Below are 20,370 nucleotides of genomic sequence, written 5' to 3'. Positions count from 1 at the left end.
GCTTTCTGCTCTTTTTAAGTCTTTGTACTCTCTTTAAGTATGTTGGGGGTATTTTTTTCTGTGTTGTATGTCACAGACAGTAAAGATGTGACGAGAAATGGGGGGGATAGAGCTGCAACAAAGGTTCCCGGCTATAGTCAAACCGCTTTTCAATCTGCCTTTGTGTGAGGCCATTGGGAACATTTATATACACGTCCTTATACTGACCTCCAACATGTCAGACAAAACATGTAGTTTGCTGTGATACTTCCATCTTTAGGGTGTGCTTCAAATCAGTTCTTAGTTGAGATGGTAGTGAACTGCACAGGGACATTTTCTAGGGTGCACAAGTGCCAAAATTATCCTTTACTGGACTTCATCTTCATCTGACTGACTGTGTTCACTGGACTCAGACTGTCCTATTATAGATGTGAAAATGTAGTGAATATATGGTGGTTACTAACTTTTTTAAAGAACTCCTATAGCACCAGTGTCAAAAAAACATGTGAACATCCCGACTGAAGACTGAAATGTAATGAGTCTACCCAGAGATATCAGGAGTCACCAACCTCCTCCACACCACACTATAATGAGAGGACACTGAGACCTAAGGAGTGTTCAGTTACTCCATGCTATCAGCGGGGGGGGCCAGCGATGTATAAAATTGCTCACGTTTAATACAAGCTTAATCAAGTCCAGCAATTTGATATGAAGTACACTTCAAAACATCTGAGTAGTTTCTTTAAGGCCCGTGGCTCATGGACAGTGTAATTACGCAGTGAAACATGCCCAGTGTAAATCCTGTGAGAACAAAAGCATCAGCAAGACCAAGAAATAACAGCATCACATTCCAGGGGAGTGAACACAGATGGAGTACAATGAAGGGAGGATAGAAGGAGCACTTTCATTGTTTCCTTTCCTCTTGTTTTTCTTTGTGTCTGTCTTTGTTTCTTTTTTCTATAACTTTAGTTCTTTTTGTCCTTGAGCAAAATCTATCTGACCCTTAAACCCTTTAACATTTGATTAAGTGACACTCTGAAGCTCTTAACTTTCCAGCTCTTTGTCTCATTCACTTTTTTTATTCAGTCATTGTTTGGAGTTTTTACAGACTTAAAAGCACTGCTTGTGCAATCCTTCTCTGTCCTCCACCATAAATCTATGTAACATTTGCATTTTGGTCTTACAGCATCAGAAGCATCTCGGAGATAAAGTGAGCATTCATTACAGTGGAGGAAGGAAAACAAAGTGCTAAAGATAAATCAAAACTGGAAAACAGTAACATTAAAAAAAAAAACCTCATTTCGTTTCCCTCACTCTTTTGGCAGAGCTTTCGTTTCAGTCTTATTTCTCATTTCACACCTCTCTTCTCTGTTCGTCTTTTTTTCTTAACTTATAATCATAATTCAGAATGTGTTTGCCCTCACAAAAAGGCACTTATAAAATCCTATGTGTGAGTTTAAAACAGCCATCCTGTGGGGATATAATGTATTCTGACTTCCTGCGATATGTTTTACCTTGGATGTTTGACTATGTCTTCATGTTACATTTCATTTTTGAAGTCAATCTGCTGTGACCTTTTTTTCACTTCAACTTCAAACTAGATGTAAGACCTTGTTATAGTTCAGCTGTGACACACTCCCAGTACTTGCTGCCAATCTCACAGCCAGTCGTAGTAGTGCTGTGGTGGCAGCGTTTGTGCATAAATTTGAGTTTTTGAAGGGTTCAGTTGCTGACCAGCGTGGAAATGTTTAATGGCTAACCTGAGCTGCTATCAAAATCACTTGAACAAGGCACCTAATATTTATACCACTAAGAAATAAGTGAGAAGTACTTTCACCTGACACATGAACACAAACTCTTTGTGTACCTGATTAGAAGAACAATTGCTAGGCCTTCCTTGGGTTAGCTATATGTAAGTTTTGGTATTAGCTAACAGTTGTTTACTCATCAGTCTAGACCATTCCTTTACTCACCAAAAGCTGTTTCCAGCGGTGGAAAGCAACGCCAAAAGTTAACTCCTGTCTCAGTCACGTCTTTTCCTGTACCGAAGTTAGCACGGTAACCAGCAAGGCCTGGTAGCAACTCACTATAGCCTCAGATCTGCCCTGGAGATGTATTGCTGCTCAGAGGGCGTATTATAACCTCTTGTGTAAACGCAACAATGGTCGGAGCTGTTGTCAAGCAACAATCACCACCTCCCGCTCCCAGGAACCACGCTTGGCAGCAACGGAAACATACAAATAGCCCCTTTAACTTCAGAATTTCAAATTAGAGAATGATTTTAGCTTCTCTGGAAGGCTTTAGAAAGCTAAACATATCTCTGACGTGACAGAGATGAGCTGTCACTGTTCAAAGAGCCAGTAAGATATTACAGATGTACATCTAACCCAAACAGTAACACCATTATTCTGGTCGATGACATCATGTCCAGGCAAAGGTCGAGCTTTGTCGCGATTAAAAATACATGTCAGAAATGAAAAATGCAACACTACTTTTGCTTGACGCGCTGGGAGAAAAAGGGGATGATGCATCCATCAGTGGCATCAGAAACCTGCTGTTTTCGGATAAGAATATGGAGAGAGATGTGAAAAAGAGGTTCTTTGGAAGTACAGTAATGTTTATAAGTGAGAACTATTAATTACATTACAGAATTATATGGAATTGTATGTACCCCACACTTCTCTAGGATGTCATTGTTTCATTTGACTGTCTCCTGAGTTATAACAGACTTGCTAAATATGTGCAAAAGCTTGGAAAGTTTGTAAGGTTATTTTATTAATTTGCATGATTCAGGTTAAGTAATTACAAATGCTGAGGTATGTGCAATTCCTTTTAAATATACTAATCCTTGTCCCGCCACCCATTATCCAGTCGACGCTGATTCTGACCTCCATTACTACTGTTGTTCTGTTCCATGCGTAATGTAAATAATAATACTACATGTAGGCAAGCTGAATAACAGGAATGTACTTTATACTCAGCATGAGCTGTCCTGAATATGAATGAATAAAAGTTGGAAAGAAAACGTGGGGGGACATCATGTTTCAGAATTCATGTGTTTTATGTCATAAAGGATAATTCAGTTAATATTTAGGGAGAGGAACAACTCTGACCCAGATAAGGGAGCTAGAGAAATGAAACCGTAATCTACACTACAGATAATCAGATTTTGTGGCCCCACACAAAGTGTTTTTGTGTATCTTGTCAGAACAAGCTCATGAGCTGCTATCCCAGAAAATCCCCCTCTGTGCTTTGTCAACTTCATCGTACCAATAATAACTACACTGGTTCAATGTCCTTCAGAAACAAAGTTTATCAAATGTTTTGCTATCAAGACAAATAAAAGGCGTACAGACATGACTCAAGCTATGAAAATTATGTTATATTTATTATTTTTCATTTCTGTTCTGGATCCAGAGTTGTGTATTGTTTTTTATGCGTCTCTCTCTCTCTTTATAGCTTGTCCCCAGGGCACCTTTAAGTCCTCCCAGGGGGCAGGCTTATGCCAGCAATGCCCGCTCAACAGTCGCTCCACCATCGAGGCCGCCACCCTCTGTGGTTGTCGGAACGGCTATTACCGTGGAGACATGGACAAACCCGAGGACATATGCACCAGTGAGTCAGTCTTTCTTTCTCTGTCAAACAAATACATCCATAAACAAACAAAAAAATACATAATAAACCTTTCTGTTAGCTATGTAGCTGAGTGCGATTATACCTCAAGAAGACCACGTGGAGACAGATCTTTGGACTAAAGTTACCAATGGCTGACATATTACAGGATATCATTTCATAACATCACTGGCAGTCCAATAGCTCATCATTAAGTTAAAGGCCAATATCTGCTTTGATTTATTATTCCAACTCTTAATTTATGCAGCTCATTCAGAGTGAGTGTGCCGCAATGTTCCCGTCCTTGTTTGGGGATTTGGGGAGCAGTAAGTAATAACGCTGCCACATTCCTCAGGCTTTCCATTGAAGTGAATATGTGTTTAGTGTGTTGAAGAGGCGATATTGCTATGCAAGACGAGGCACAGAGTTTGAAAAACGCTGCCTCTCAGTTCCACAGAGAGATGGTGTAAGTAGGTTGAGACATGAATCATTTTTGGACTGTGTAGTGACTGTGTAGCTAGTCTCAAACTGTGCAACTGTGTGTATGTACTGTGCGCATAGGTGCATGTGTGTGTGTTTGTGCACGTCCTATTGACCTGGATACAACTTCATGATATTTGAGCGGGTTGAAAAAGCTTTGGGTCATTCATTCATTTTACTGTTCTATATCCACAAATGAATTTACAACATTCTGGGGAAAAATTGTAGAAAAACACTCAGATTTACATATTGCATGAACAGTGACAGTGAATGTCAGCAACCACTTTATGAGCGTCTTTAGCTGTTTTGACCCTTGACTGTAATCTTGGAATTATATAGGGTTGATCTTCTTATGTTGACAACATGATGCTATACTAATCCACCCAGCAGTGCAAACCTGTAGTAAATTTTCCAAATTGAGCCCCTCTGTGTACAGGGATTAGTTATATACGGTATATAAAAGCATATATAAGTTACTCCACTGCAAATATTGTAATAGCCAAGTAGTTTGTGACAAGTAAATAATATATACAGCTCTATCTTTGTGCTTGCTGTCAATCTAACCTGTCTCTTCTGCCCTAGCAGCATGCCCACAGCAGCATGTTGGCTGCTGTCCTCCTCTTCCTCTCCTACATCTCCCTGTTCATTAGCTGCTATCCCTTCCTGACCCTCTCTTGCTGCTTCACCTGCCACAGCAGCACTGGTAGAAGCCTGGAAATATTCTAAACAAATTAACTGGATAGCTAATCACACCGGTCGGACTGTTCAGCTTTTCTTAAAGTTTCAAGTGTTTGGCTGAAACCTCTGGTCCAGACTGGCCTCCTCAGGATAAGCCCTTTTGAGCCTTTGGACATATCTTTCAATATTCATGTGGATTGAGCAGGCAAACATTCAGTGACACAGTTAAAGGATTAACATTAACATTATCCACTTGCACGAGCAGTCGCTATTGACCAGCAGCTACACCAGCCGTCTTCTCTGAGGGGAAAAACCAGCACCAATCTTTCCTTCCGCATGATCATGTTTTGATTCAGTTTGTGCAGGGAGAGGAGGAACTGTTCACAGATGGGTCCGTCAATGTTTGTGAGAAAGAGAGAGAGAGAGAGAGAGACAGAGAGAGAGAGAGAGACATCTGACTAGCCCCGTGTTTCGACCGCACCATTCTCACAATGGTGGGTGGGCTATCAGATGACAATTAAATGTGTTTTCAACTTATATTTATATGTAAATACATTATAAATAGTTTTGTCATTGATGTAAGTTAATAGTCGTACTTGGGTCAACCATAGATCTTTGCATGACCTTTGCATGGGCCCCCTTGGGCTGGGCTTATCTGCACTCTTTGCGGACGTGCTTCCTTGAGAGTTCACAATCAGCAGGTGGATTTAATCGTAGTTTATGTTTTAATTTCAGACTAAAATCACTTATCTACTATCACATAATCCTGTGGTCCGCTTTGCTTTCACACCACAAACAAACTGCACCAGAGTTCACTTGAAAGTAGACAGAGAACTAACTTCTCAGGCAGTTGTGGTGTAGTTTTTTTAGCCTACACCATAGTTTGATTAATAGCCTCCTCATCAGCCTGTATAAACCAAACCAAATGGTTTAAGAGTTTGTTTGAACAGAGTCAAACAGGTTGAGTGTGAAAGTACCTTTAGCTGCATAATCAGTGTTGTTGTAAAATGGTGACATAGTGATCTATGATTACATCAATAGAGGTAATAAATACAATGATTTGTCACCCATAGCTGTAATTCAGTCAGAGGGCTTAAAGCTCATTTCATGTCTTACACTAAAAACATAAAAAATATCATTAGGGTTACATGCTGCCACATTTTTAACTGTTTTTATCTGTTGAAATATACTAAGGAGGGAACCTCAAAGTGAAAATTTAAGGAATGATTTTGTCACAGTGGTTATGGAACAACTTATGGAGTTAACGTACTCTGACAACAGAGAGACTACATGAAAAGCCTTACCTCAAACAGCAGCAGCAGGCTCTCAAATGGATGTTGATAGAAAAAAAATCAACTTTCCCAGAGAAAAGGTGTCAGGTGTCAAACTACTCAGCCCACACAGCTCTGGGAATTACCTTAGTACATTTAAATTAAAGCGCAAAAACAAATTGAGTTACACATTTTTTTTCCCCCCAGACACAACAGCATTGGAAAAAGAAGAGTGAAAACTGAGAAAACTGTAGGATAGAACTTCAATATAGGATGGAGCTTCAGTTTATTTATATATGGTATAAACTCAATCAGATATAAAATCAGATCAGCGAAATGGAAGAGTGAGCGCGCAGTGTGTGGATAGTTGCTTGACAGAAAATCATTCCCGCAGCATGCCTCATGGGCTGCCTAGGTATGGAGGGGGTGTGTGTTTGTACTGTATGTGTGTGTGGGTTTTTTGAAGCGTATTTTTGTGTACAGGTCAGATTGATACCGTGAAAACCATTTACAAAACAGTGAAAAAGTACAGTGTGTGTTTGTGGACTGCAGTGCAGGTTGTGTCGCTAACTCACTGAAGTGGGTAAAATGTTTTTGCTTTATTGTAGCAGCAGTAAAAAATGGTCAATTTAAAACGTCTTTATTACCTCTTTTCCTCCAATTTTTCATTTGAATGTGTATTTGCTGTGTAACTCTCTGAGTGACTGACTGTGTAAAAGAATTTGTATTTGTGCTATCCAGATAAAAAAGTAAGACTGAGTGAATATCTGTGTCAACACCCTGCATGTGCCTGAGTGCATATAATTATGAATGCACAGCTTTCGACAGGTCCTCTCCCTCTCTCTCTCCCTCTCTCTCTCTCTCGCTCTCTCAGCAGGAATGTTTATAAGATGGTGCTGCTTAGATTTTCAACCCCCTACTGATTGTTAGCACTGATGCTGCAGCGTGGGTGTTTCTGAGTGTCTGTTTGAGAAATACACACAATCACATATTCCACAGGGCCACCTCAGATGTTTCTTATGACTCTGTGGTTCAACATATGCCGAGTTTGAGTATCCATTTAATCTCTACTGTTTTTGTGTCAGCATGTCGTGCAAGTGTGTCTGTGATGTGTGCGAACAGTCAAGGCGAAGTGCACCCGCTAGGTTTGACCTTGTGAAAACTCTGGGTGTGCATTAAAGACTCGCAATGACACCCTAAAAACTAGAGTTTCTCCTCAGATCAAAGATATGAGCTGAGAGAGACAAGCAAGAGAGAAACTGACTCACTGCAAAGAGACAAAAAGACACTGATCATCCCGCTGGTGGGGAGCTGTCAGGTCACCTTTTGACTGATAGTGACAGGCTAAAGCTCAGATTCCTTACATTTATACCAGCTTTACTGGTTGGAAACTGCACTTGGCTATTTTGCATTAAAGGCAGCCTCAGGAAGACAGTGAGAGACAACAGCTCAAACTGTAAGACCCCTGATATATACAAACTGATGTCACTAAAGGTAAAGTATCATCCTCGTATTCACTAGTCAGTTTGAAGAAAAGCCCAGGTTTTTGATAGCACTCATTTCAGGCTTTGACTTGAGTGTGGTCTAATGTCTGTACTTTAATCTAGAATATAAATGAAAGTTTTCCTCAGATACCCAAGATGGGATGGGAAAGGATGTTCTTTTTTGTTGCAGCTTCCAGTGTTAAAGCGTTAAGCTCCTTCAGTAATAGTGCTGCTACTTATCATACTTCTATCGAGGATTAATCTGCCCATTATTTTCTTGATTAAAAAGTTCAACATCATTTCGTCTTTAAAATGTCATAAAATTGTGAAAAAGACATGGAGTCTACTGCCATAGCAGACTATGAAAAACAAATATTCACATTTTATGTAAATGTTTGGAATTTTTGCTGACAAATGACAATTAATCCCATATCAAAATTGTTAGTGGTTAATTTTCTGTTGACTGGCTTGTCAAGTAATTGAAGAATTGTTTTTGCTGTTATCTAAAATCTTTGTCTTAAAATAAGTAGTAAGATAAAGGTAGAGCAATATTTCCCGTTGAAATGTAGTGAAGTAGAAGTATAAAGCTGCATCAAACTGAAATACTTGAGTTAAAATACTTCAAATGTTTCTGAAATTAGTGTTATTTTCCTCCTCTGGTAGCCCCACTTTAACAGTATATTTAACAGTTTATTTTTATATGCTGTTGTTGAGTTGTTTACATTATCTTTCTTTACTGGTCAGATATGTCCTTATGGAAAACATGTACTGGAATAGGTTGGGGGGTCGGGGTGGGGCTGGGGTGACTCCAGTTTCTGCAAAGAACAAATAAATGATTATTTGAATTTTATATGACAGACTGGGTCACTCATTTACATTAACTGCTAATTAGTGAAATGTTATATTAACCGGAACATTTCCAAACTGAGTTTACTGTGTTCATACAAACTTAGTAACAGTCTGGTTAAACAACAGCTCACTCCACTATAAAATGCCAAACGTCTTGTGCTCATAAAGAAGAAGAAAAAAAATCCATATGCCATTACTAGGAACCATAAAAAACAAAAAACAAATAGTTTTCTTAAGTGCTCACCATAATGAAGTTTTATTGCATGCAGGTGCTTTAAGCTGACAAACTGATCTGAATGCACCTGATTAATATTTGCATCACTTTATAATGGACAGTTACAGAGTTATTAAAAGGCACACTGACACAGACACTGGAAACGTGTTATTTCCGGTGTTAATCCCTTTTTATCCTCCTATTATCTCTCCCCAGGTGTCCCTTCAGCGCCTCGCAATGTGGTCTCAGTTGTCAACCAGACATCAGTGCAGCTGGAGTGGCACCCGCCACGTGAGACTGGGCACCGTGGCGACTTGTCATATAACGTCTTATGCCGCCGGTGCCACAGCAACGAGCGCCGTGCGTGTCAGCCATGTGACGACAGCGTGGCGTTTGTTCCAGGCAAGCGGGGGTTAAAGGAAACACGGGTGGAGATCAGCAAGCTGCGGGCCCACACATCGTACTCCTTCGACATACAGGTTGGTCCACGGAGAGAGGGATGCCTCTTTAAAGCCTTATTTATTCTGGGAAGTTTTTTGCTCACCACGCGGTGTTGTTAAAAGAATACCACAGTGAAAACACTAACCGCTTGTACTTGGTTCTTTAAAACTTTGTTGTTTACTCCTTTGTCGAGGACGGCAGCTGTATTCATCCTGGATTTAGAGACTCTGATTCAGAATTACCAAAACATTTCTCTACAGTTTCTCTACAACATACTACATAGCAACAGCCCTGGGTTACACTATCCAAAGCTCCACTGCAAGTGTAGCATTTATTGATTGGATGAGTGACTGCCATGACCTTGGATTGCCATTAGCATCCACTGTAAATGCTTTGAATCCGGATATTTAAAGCTGCTGCCCTCCACAGAAAAGCAAGAAACAAACTTGGAGGTGAGTATTTGATGCTCAACAGTTGGATTTTCAGTGAAGTACTCCTGCAGCTTTTCACACCAAGTGATACTTTGAAATGTACTGTATCCTCTTTTTTTTTTTTTTTTTTGGTCCACCATTATGGAAAACTAATTATAATGCAACTCAGAAGAGTAGTTATTACTTATTACATATTTCCAACTTCAAAAGCAACCTTCAAGCTGTCAACTCTTTTTTTTAAATGCAAATAGCTGCCAGATATTCACTGTGATGCTCAAGGATACTGAGGCTGTATAAATGCTTGCTGACATGCAGACTTTTATGCACAATCTGCAGTTATATCATGTTGTCTCAAACCCCAAGGCAACTCACTACAAGTCTATAAAGTTAGTGCAGTGGTGAACCTTTAATACTGTACCATTGGCTCAGTTTACCATCAAGGCTGGGTGTCTCAATCAACGTCACCTGCTTTGTAATTGTTTAGGGAATTTGCCTGTGTAGCTGGTGTAGGTTAATGCCAGAGTTCAGTATGAATCCACTCATAACATATATAATCCTTTTGTAGAGGTATGCTGATATGAATCGTGTGTCCTGGATGTATGAGTTGATCCTTCTTCAAGCTGTCTGTTGTGGGATGAACCGATCAATAATGATGGAAGAATGAATTTCTCAAATGAAGGTGTTGATTGTGAAAGTATTGATTAGATTTTAGTGGTTACTGAAGGCATCCACCTTTGAGATACAAGACAAATTTCCATTGAGATATTCAGGGTCAGTTCATTTTTTCCCAAAGTTAAATGATCCACCAATTGAAAACGCTGACACCTACAAGCTTTTTTAAAATACTCTTTTTAAATACTCAAAAAAATAAAGAAATGAAAAACATAAAAAATAATGAAAAAAATGATGATAAAGGAGTAGAGCTTGAAATAAGCCATCAAACCAGCGTCACTAATTACCAGCCCTTTGTTTAATGATTTGCTACGACTGAAGACATTGTTTTGAGCGTCAAAGTGATTAACTGAGCTCATGACAAACAATATGTAGCAGCTAATGAGTTGGTCTTTAAAACACACTTAGAACTTGTTAATTGTGTCTTTGTGTTGGTGAGACGAGAAAGACAGTGAGACCTTAGAGATTCAATGCGACTCTATACTCTGATATTAAAACCATCCCATTGTTGCTGATTATTGACTGTTTGCTAAAACCTTCCCCTGAAGAGCGAGTGTCCAATCATAGCTTAGCAACTGAAAGACTACAGGGCAGGTCTGTCAAGCTTTGGATTTCTCCATGGAGCTGTATTGAGAGTGATACTCTATTTATTCTGTGTCTTTATTATAGCCTTTCCAAACCCTGATAGAAAAAATGGGAAAATGGATGAAATATGGTTTCTCTGCTTTTCCGGTGTATTGGGTCTTGGATGCCACTATATCAGATTGTGATGTAACTTTTACATTATTGTCCTGTTATTGGACTTTAGGAAGTTACACTCCAGTGACACCAGTTTTAAATATGATCTTAACATTTTTCTTTATCATAATTATATCAATGGAGCTAGCTGGCTCTACACTGCAATACACTGCTTCTTCATATCCATGTTTCTTATATGGATCATCAACCAGCCATCAATGTGTGTAGCGAACAAGTGCATATTTAAGACAGTTTTACAAATTTCTGCTTTCAACATGAGTCAGCTGGAAACATTAAAAAGTAACCCGGACATGGCCTTTTCAACCAACTCATGGGGCTGACGTCACTTTAATCATCTGGCAAAATCTGCAAGCGACATCTGTTCTTTCAAACAGTAAAATCGACAGTTGCTCCCTAAAAATTAGGAGCTTGCTTTTCTTTCCCTCTGAAATTAAGGACCCATTGTTTTAAAAATCACTAAGAATTTCAAGTGGTAAATCTGCCCCTGTTATCATTGTAAACTGCATATGTGCAGAACAGAAAGCTTAAGAGGCGTAGCAACAGTAACTAAGGGGGAAAGGACTTAGGAGCCAGTTAAAATAACTATTAATGTTAATGTCTGTATAGGGATAACTGACCATTACACTTTATATTCTACAGGCAATCAATGGAGTCTCCAACAAGAGCCCTTACCCCGCCCAACAACTGTCAATCAACATTACAACCAATCAGGCTGGTGAGTGGGAGTGCAAAAGCTGTGCAATTGTGTATGTGTGTGTAATCATCTGTGTATGTGTGTAAGCGTCTGTGTATGTGTGTAAGCATACCCCGGGGCATGGTGGATTAAGCGAGGGAGGGATGGCTAGGGGGATAAAGGAAATTGAGCTACAGTCTTTTAATTCATAAAACATGTTATAAGCTTGTCATCTCTCTCCCTCTGCCTCCCTTTCTCTCCCCCTTCTCTGTCTTTCCTGCACATCCACAGCTTTCATCCTGCTTTCCTCTCTCCCTCTGCCTCAATTCTCTTTTTCTCGCCTTTATCCCCTCTCCCTGCCCTCCTCTCGCTGTCCCTCTCTCTCAATCTCTTGACAGTATAATTCTTAGAGACTATAAAGTGAGCTGAGTTACTGCTCCATCAATACTTTATAGAGACAGACACAAGTGATATTTCCACCGCTACCCAAATTCAGATTTAAAAGCTACTTTTCTCATCACATCATTTACCTCATCTGCAGCAGCTCATCCCTAATCGAAACATGATCCATTGTCACCCCACTGCTTTCTGAGCACATTTGTTACTGCTGCTGGATGCAAAACTCTCTTATCCCTGAAATCTTTTAGGACTCAACAAAAATGGATTTAATTTCAGGTTGACTGAACTTCGGGGATGGGGGGGGGTGGGGTTAAATTATGCAATAGGTTTTGAGCACATTTCATGGGACCTAAGGAAATGAAACTCACTCCACATATAGAGAAAATGTCAATTGTGGCTATATTAAAAAAGACTGTGAAGTACTCAGGTGACAGCTCGCTCACGCTGTCAAATTATGACTACGCAAGAGGTATTTGGCTCTTGAGGTACCACAGCATTTACTGTGGATCACAGCAGTCCCATGGTGTTATGATGACACAGCCCTCATACTATGTACTTGCATTTGAATGCATAAGACAAATGATAAATTATATTTTCAAGAAAACATTAATATCCCTTCGTTTCCTCTGAGGCACAGTTCACTGTTAATGGAACTTACATCAATTTGATTCTTCTTCTCCTTGTGTAGTATTAATCTCCCTGTCTTGATTCCTTCCTCTCTGATGAAAACCATCGCATAAAAATATCCCAGAAGCAAAACCATGAAATACATTATAGCTAACAGCTTCTAGTTCCTAGAATTATGAGTAAAAATACATTGCAGACATAACTCTTGTTTCCCCATCAGTGACAAGTGCAGTAATTTGTTTTCATGAGCCAGGATGAGGAAAAGATTTTTCTCCTTTGGGTGTAAATAATCTTTGGCAATATGTCATTACATTACACACTATATTTCCATATTCATGGCATTTAGGCATGCTAGCGAATCTTTTAACTGCCTAATTGATTGTGTGTACTTGTGTGTGTGTGTTTTTAACAGCTCCCTCAGTGGTTCCCATAATGCACCAAGTGAGCTCAACAAGCCGCAGTTTCTCGTTGTCATGGCCACCGCCCGAACAGCCCAACGGTATTATCCTTGACTATGAGATACGATACTATGACAAGGTAAAGTGGGTTGATAAATGTCTGTGTGTCTTTGTGCGTGCGTCTGTGCGCTTTTTTTGTTGTTAACGTCACAGCCTGTAATCCATTAGAGTCGATAAAACAGGCGAATCAATATCAACTACATCTAAGTCATTTATTATCAGCGCTGTTACTGAAGAGCAGCTGTTACAAGAAGTCACAACAGTTCATTAGTTATACACAGATGCTAGATAAATTAACCATGGAACCAACAACCATCAGGTGATTAAATAAAGAAAGGTATTTTTTACTTAAAGCAAAAGTTAGATGAAAAAAGTGATACCAATCTCATATGTGTCCGTTAAATATGAAACAACAGCAGCCAGCTTAGCTTAGCTTAGCATAAAGACTAGACACAGTGGGAAAAGGCAAGGTATGTCCAAAGGTGAAAATAAATCTGCTGACCTATACCTGCCTTATTAACACAATGTGTCTTATTGTTTAATCCATTCAAAAACTAAAGTCCTAACATCACCATTAGGTTGCCAGGCAACCAGTGGAGACTTCAGAAAGTCGCTGCTCCTGGCAAAGAAATACTGCCTAATAAAACCTGTCGTTGTTAGACTTCAATTTTTGTACGATATCATGTGTTAATTAGTACATTTTAGAAATTCAAGGAGGCAGATTTTTTTTACCTCTGGACAGAGCCAGTCTAGCTGTTACTCCCCTGCTTCCAATGTTTGTGCTATGCTAAGCTAACCGTCTCCTGGCTCCAACTTCATAATGAATCTACAGACTTGAGAGTGGTAATTATCTTCCTATCTAACTCTCAGCAAAGTAAGCAAATATGCCTGTTCCCTAAACTGTAAAGCTATGCCTTTTTTATAAGAACTATAAAATGTCATTTTTTTAAGTTAATAAGGGCAACCCAGACCAGTAAAACCAAACTTTGAACAGGCCACTGTTCAAAGTTTTATAATTGTGTTAATTGTTTTTCAGCCATAACATAATCACAATTGAAAGAAGTAAGTAGATACAGGCATAATAGTACAGGAATGCAAAAATTGGAAATGTAATTTTATCATTTTCTATTCTTGATGGCACATTATATGTAGTGTTTCAAACTTTTCACAGGGTGCTGCCCTCTGAAGCACCTTTAACACAGTCAGCTGCACATGTTGTGAGACATTTTCCAGTTATTTGAGTGATTAACTACAATGATTACCTTTATTGATAATAATAGAATGTATAGTTTTTTAATGTTCTTCTTCTTCTTATTATTATTAATTTCCTGTCACTTAACATGACTATCAATGGTTGATTAAAAAAATCATCATTATTTGTTCAGTTACTGGAATATGTTAAATCCTGTGGAATGCAGAAACCTGTCATCATATTTCTTTTATTTTAGATTCATAATTCCTGTAATTGATGTATTTTCTCTCTTGTCTGTGCTAGATGCCTATTAATGAGTTGAGATCATGTATCTTCTCTGATACAATACTCTTTTATAATAAGTCAGGATTGATCTTGGAGCTACAGTGTACATTTCACGGCGCCTATAGTCATACTGACAGGGTTTTACAGTGATGGAGCTTTATTCCAGCACACATAAATAGCTGATAGTAGTCATGCAGCAAAAATGAGCGTCAATTCATTTACACCTAGCTTCACTGAGTTGATCGCAAATGAAGACATCACTTCAACTAAATTGTAAAAGAAAGGTTTATTGATTTATTCAATCTAATGAAGCAGTGTATATTTCTTCCATGAACAGCTGTTGAAGTAAAGGTGTCAGTCTCATAAGTCATAACACACAATATGAGATCAAATTAAGACCTGTGGGCTGTAGAAGATCCAATCAAATCAACAGTTTCATTGATTAAGTAACTCACAAAACAAAATCTTGTGGGTCTCGTGCAGTCTACTCTGTATAAAAGCAACTTAAAAAGTTATAAATACATTAATTGGCAGTGATTAGACATTTAAATTTGGACAAAAAAATTATATCTGTTGCCATCATAGTTGAATCATTAAATATTTCACAAGGATTTTTAACACGCTGCAGAAGTTGAAGCTACATAGTTTATAGCTGTTTTACAGGAATATTATCACCAGTAGTCTCAGTAATTTTTCAGTCATGTTCTCACAGCTCTGATACGGTTTTTCACTATAGTTTCTGGATGGTGGTGGTAGTCTGTGGGAAGAAATGTTAAAGTGTTTGTGGACTGCAGCCACCAATATTGAGGTAGATTCAAGTGGGCTTCAGGTCTCTCTGGGTTTCATTATGTGCCAAAAGTCAGCACAAATGACTAGTTTTGCAAAGTTACCTCTACGTATCTATGAAGGACAGAGTCTTTTCCTCACTAAGAGATAGCACCACCACAGACAAGATGCAGAGGATCTGCAGATGCACTGACAAACATGAAAAGCGCTTGTTGAGAAGTGCCATTATGTACTCTAACCAAACTCTTTGGAAATTTGCTTTATCCTTCCCACTCTGGACAATTCTGTTAAGAATGGAAGGAAACTGAAATCTCAAGAGGCATTATACAAGAGGTGCTTCCATATTCTCCATCTGTCCACCCTTTTTTTGCACTGCTTATTCCGTGCAGGGTCAAGGTAGTCAAAACATCCCTCTCCCAGGCAACATCAGCCAGATGAGATATCAGGGGGTCTCCTACCAGTTAGATATTTCCAGAAAATCTCGACAGGGAGGCACTAAGGAGGCATCCATATCAGATGCCTGAACCACCTCAACTGGTTCTCCTCAACAGAGATAGACATCGATACACTGCAGTTCATCTTTCCTACTACACTAATACTAAAGCTTTCAGTGTTTTGTAAAAGAGAATTGTGAATGTGAATGTGATGATAAAAAATGTCACTCTTTTTGCTATGTGTGTCAACATCTTGAGAGCACTACTAGATCTTTCTATCGCCCTGGCTGAATCTCTTAAAGACATAAAGACTAAAACTCCCATTTATCTGCCAGTGGTGGCTGTTGAAATCAAAGCTCCTTCCACTCTGCTCTGTGAGGCTGTCTGGCTGAAGCAATCAGGCCTCCAGCTGTTCTGTGGTGGACAAGGTCTTAACCTGTATGAACCAGGAGACTAAGGCACAAAACACTTCACTGCCAGAGTTCAATGATCAAACTAGCCTGCATAGAGAATATCAAACCTGGGGTGCCAATGAGGGCCTCTGATTCTGGGGGTGAAACATTCAGGACCTGATTGCTTTCCCATCAAAGACTTCTGCTCTAGGAAAGAAAAAATGAAAGAAAGGACAAATTGTGGCAGCATATCTTGTCTTCTTTGTAATTCAGTCAATGGAAAGCAGTGCCTTTTTGAGATTCAAAGTTAAATTAAAAGCATATCTATCACCCTAAGCTAAACTTAAGAATATCCTCATCTTTTCTGAAGCTGAGCCAACAGCTGCAAAAACAGATAGACTTTCACTGCAGTCGGATTAAAGACAAAGAGCAGAGCACCTACAAGGGATTGTGTGAGATATACCAAAAAGAACAACATGCCTCCTCATCCACAGCCCACATTTGATTCCTTGCCATCTTCTTATCCTTTTTACAAAACTGAAGAAAATAGTTTTTGGCATTTTTTTGGGATCCCACTGCAAGTCTCTGTACTAATTTTTTTCTATTTAATACTTACTGTCAGTGTGTTGGTGCTTCCATAACTCACTGAAACTCTCAGCTACAAACAGAACTACAAACTTTAAATGCTCAAGACTCTTGTCAACTCTCTCTCTTATCTATTCTCTTTGATGAAAACACTCAGGCACAGTCCTAAAGTCCATGACTCCAGAGGGCTCGCTCGCAGATTCCAATTTTCCAGAACAACACAATATATGGCTATAATTTTACTGTGCTGCACAAGAGGAAGGGAGAATGTGTGATGTGTGTCATTGCTATTGTTAGGGTTATTATTGCTGCTCCTGGTGCTACGTGTGTTAACTATTCACATGTAAATTCTATGTAACTCTCTAAATAAGCAGTAACAGTACCATTCATCATTACGCAAGTAATTAAACTATTACACCAAAATATGCCTTCCAACCAGTATGTTGATGCTTTTGATGAATTGCATTCAACCTTTAACCAAATTAATGAATAATTTATGTATGCTAGTATATGCAGTAATTATGCACAGTATAACCTTGGTATCCTGCAAAAATATGCTTTTAATGAGATTATGTAAAGTCTTCCCTATATTATATTCAAACCGTGCTCATTCCCGTCTTACTCTCATATTTAGAAATGCTACTAAAAATGATCAACACATGCAGATCCAGTGTCTAATGTCCAATATAATGGAAGCTGGGTCATAACTATCCTCATTACCGATTTCATTTCATGAAAATATGATTCAAAGATATCTTCCAGAACTCATTGAGTGTTATTCCTTTCCAATTAGTGAAGTTCATTATGCCTTTATAAGAATGTGGCACCTGAAAGCATTTCAGCAGTTGTTTGCAGATTCTGCTGTGCAGAACTCACTATAGTTCAAATTAACTGAAAAACTGCACCATTTTTATTTGCTGAATTGCCTTGAATGGCCTGTTTACCTTCTCCTGACAGGCAACCTTTTGTGGTCATGCAAATAGTGAGTCTCCTCTTGGAAGCAAAGGTTGCCTGCCGCAAAACCTCTTAGGTAGGAGTTCAGGCAGGAGGGTGGCTATACAAAGTGTCTCACTTTGTCACTGGAAACAATGGTTCAGATCTCATCTGCTACCAGTCAACACTGGTCAACACTTCTTTCAACCATTGACCCTCTTTACCTGAAGTCAGCAATGGAGGTGGCAGATCAGAAAATGCTCATACGAAACAGTCATTTTAGAAGGCAGTGAAAATGAACTGTTTTGTTTTTGTGGTGAATCATTTGGTGGAATCATACATAGTAAAATAGCTGGAATAGCTGCTGGAACATAAAAATTATACATTTGTTGAGCAAAAACACAGAATTGGAACATTAAACAAACCTCTTGATACATATATCATATAACAAAACTGTCTGGAGTCCAGACTGGAGAATTTGCAACATTGTAAATCACATTTTTTAGAGCACCAGATGACGTTTTTGTTCGCCAAACAATATATGAAAATGGCAAAGTCAGGAAATGTGCTTCAGTCATAATGACTGGCACTGGCATCGCAGTGTTACCACTCATGACAATACCACACTTTATATATATATATATATATATATATATATATATATGTTAGTTGAAAACTGCATTTAAACAATATTGTGTTCATGCTAGAGAGGCTGAGTGTTAGCCAACCTTCCTGCCAAAACAGTTGAGTACAGACAAAATATTTCACGAATAAGAAGCCATCAGGGAAGGCTGCACAATCATTTAAAAAAGCACACGGTTTTAGAGATGACAGGGGTGTAACATTTTACAGCAATACAAGTGTCCCTCATGAGGCGGGGTGCGGCACCTGGGGGTGGGAGTGCTGTTCAGCCCCCTTGTTTCCCAAGGTTCTTGTAAGAGTGAAGTTCCAGGGAAAGCAGAAAGAGAAAGTTGAGAATCTGCCTCAGAGAGAGCAATTAGAGTGAGTCAAGGACAGAATGAGAAGTAGTGCACTCGCTGGGAGATGTACTGTAGCTGCAGTCTGACAGTCACAGATAAAACCCTTACTTTGTCAAAATCAGGGCAGCGACTTTACTGTAAGTCGGCCTTATTTGCTGCAGCCTTTGCTTTAACATTATTTAACATGGAAGCCAATTAAGACCACAAGTCAAAAGCTGACAGTTTGTTCTTTCTCTGTTTCTTCTTTTCATTCGTCTTCTTTGATACGCATCTTAAGAAGGGAGAAATACTGTATTTTACACTGAAGACAAGCCAGCCACATACAGTGACTAATTTTAGCTCATAGCTTCAAGTGAAAGAAGTCCTCAGGGAGCAGTTTGATAAGCCTGCAGAGAGAGATGACAGGTTTTTCTTACCAGACAGCTGTACTGTATCTCCTTTTCCGGTACTTTGTCATTTGTCCACCTTCCTTCCCTCCATTTTCTCCTCCATCCCTCCCTTACCTCCTCCTACCCTCTTAACCACTCTATAGATAATGAGGTTTTAATGTAGTAAATTTGATATGGCACAGGGAGGCAGGATTTTTTCCCCACTACTTATCTCTGGCCACCAGACCTTCCCAGATGGGCTGTCCCCTAACCTCTTCACTGTGGCAAGCATAGAACCAACCCCCCACACACCTCTCCAAATCCAGACCCCACCCCCGACACAATACCCCCATTTCAGTGGCCACGTCCAAATATAACCCCTCACTCGCAGCTTTTAGCACTGCGGACTCTGCAGTCGTCCATGTGTCTTGTCTTTATTATCACAGTAGCATTAGTGCAGTTTGTCTTTGGTCATAGCACAGTGTATGAAAAATACACTAGAAGAAAATAAAGGGTTCAGTGATGCTAAATAGATCAAGCTATTGTAGGTACACAGGAATGACGCTAATAAATGACACAGGCATCTTATATAATAAAAGTCATAATATCCAGAAGCAGCAACAAAGGGGTTGAAGATGTACAAGAGGGTGATGGGTGTTTGTTACTAAGTATAAGAGTGGTAACCACAATAAAAGCTCAGTCATCTTGAACCCCCTTTCCAGTTATGTGCATGTCCTCCTCTGATAACACTCCCTCTCTCTAACCTCCCCCAACCCTCACTTTCTTCACCACCCGCACCCTCCTAAACTCTCCTCATCACCATCATCATCTCTCTTCCTCTCTTCTTAGCCCTGCCGTCGACCCCCTCTGCCCCCCCCCCCACCTTCATCCACACAGTATGATTCCCTCCCCCTCCTTTCATGCCATCATCACACCATGTCTGTCGTTCTCTCTGAACCGTTTTTTTCCACAGTAGAAACCTTTTTTTTTAATCTGAAAGGAACGGGGGACAGGAAGCACAGAAGGAGGGCAGAGGAAGATAGTGGTAAAAGGTTGTAGCCTATAGGGTTTATAAGATGGACCTGATAGGTCTGATGGCTAATCCACCTCAGGAGGAGGACTGTTGGGAGAGAGCAGCAAATGCTCAGGTAGACCTGTCTCTGCGGACAACAGCTAATTAACTGCATTGTCACTCATATTTGCAGGGAGAGGGGGAATGAATGGGTCAAAGAGGTGGAAAACAGAACAAGAAGGAGGAGGAAAGAGGAGGGATACAAGAGGTTTGATAAAGGGTCAGCTCACTTAAATTACAAAAAAAAAAAACCATTGTGTTTTTTAACCCTATGGCGTCTTGGAGTACAGATATGTTGGTTTTATGTGCTGAAGTT

At 39.5% G+C, this 20,370-nt stretch overlaps 1 protein-coding gene across 1 annotated transcript in view; it reads left to right on the top strand.

The window, feature by feature from the left end:
- Positions 1–20,370, top strand: part of LOC130170981 (ephrin type-B receptor 1-like) — an 89,046-nt gene that overhangs the window by 38,125 nt on the left and 30,551 nt on the right. Inside the window, exons 6-9 of the mRNA XM_056378726.1 lie at positions 3,439–3,594; positions 8,784–9,046; positions 11,510–11,585; positions 12,982–13,106. Coding sequence (XP_056234701.1) covers positions 3,439–3,594; positions 8,784–9,046; positions 11,510–11,585; positions 12,982–13,106 — 620 coding nt within the window. The remainder of the gene's footprint in view (positions 1–3,438; positions 3,595–8,783; positions 9,047–11,509; positions 11,586–12,981; positions 13,107–20,370) is intronic.

Source organism: Seriola aureovittata, chromosome 6 (assembly GCF_021018895.1).
Source record: "Seriola aureovittata isolate HTS-2021-v1 ecotype China chromosome 6, ASM2101889v1, whole genome shotgun sequence".
In the NCBI taxonomy this organism is placed as follows: Eukaryota; Metazoa; Chordata; class Actinopteri; order Carangiformes; family Carangidae; genus Seriola; species Seriola aureovittata.
This window is presented reverse-complemented; position numbering and strand designations above follow the sequence as displayed.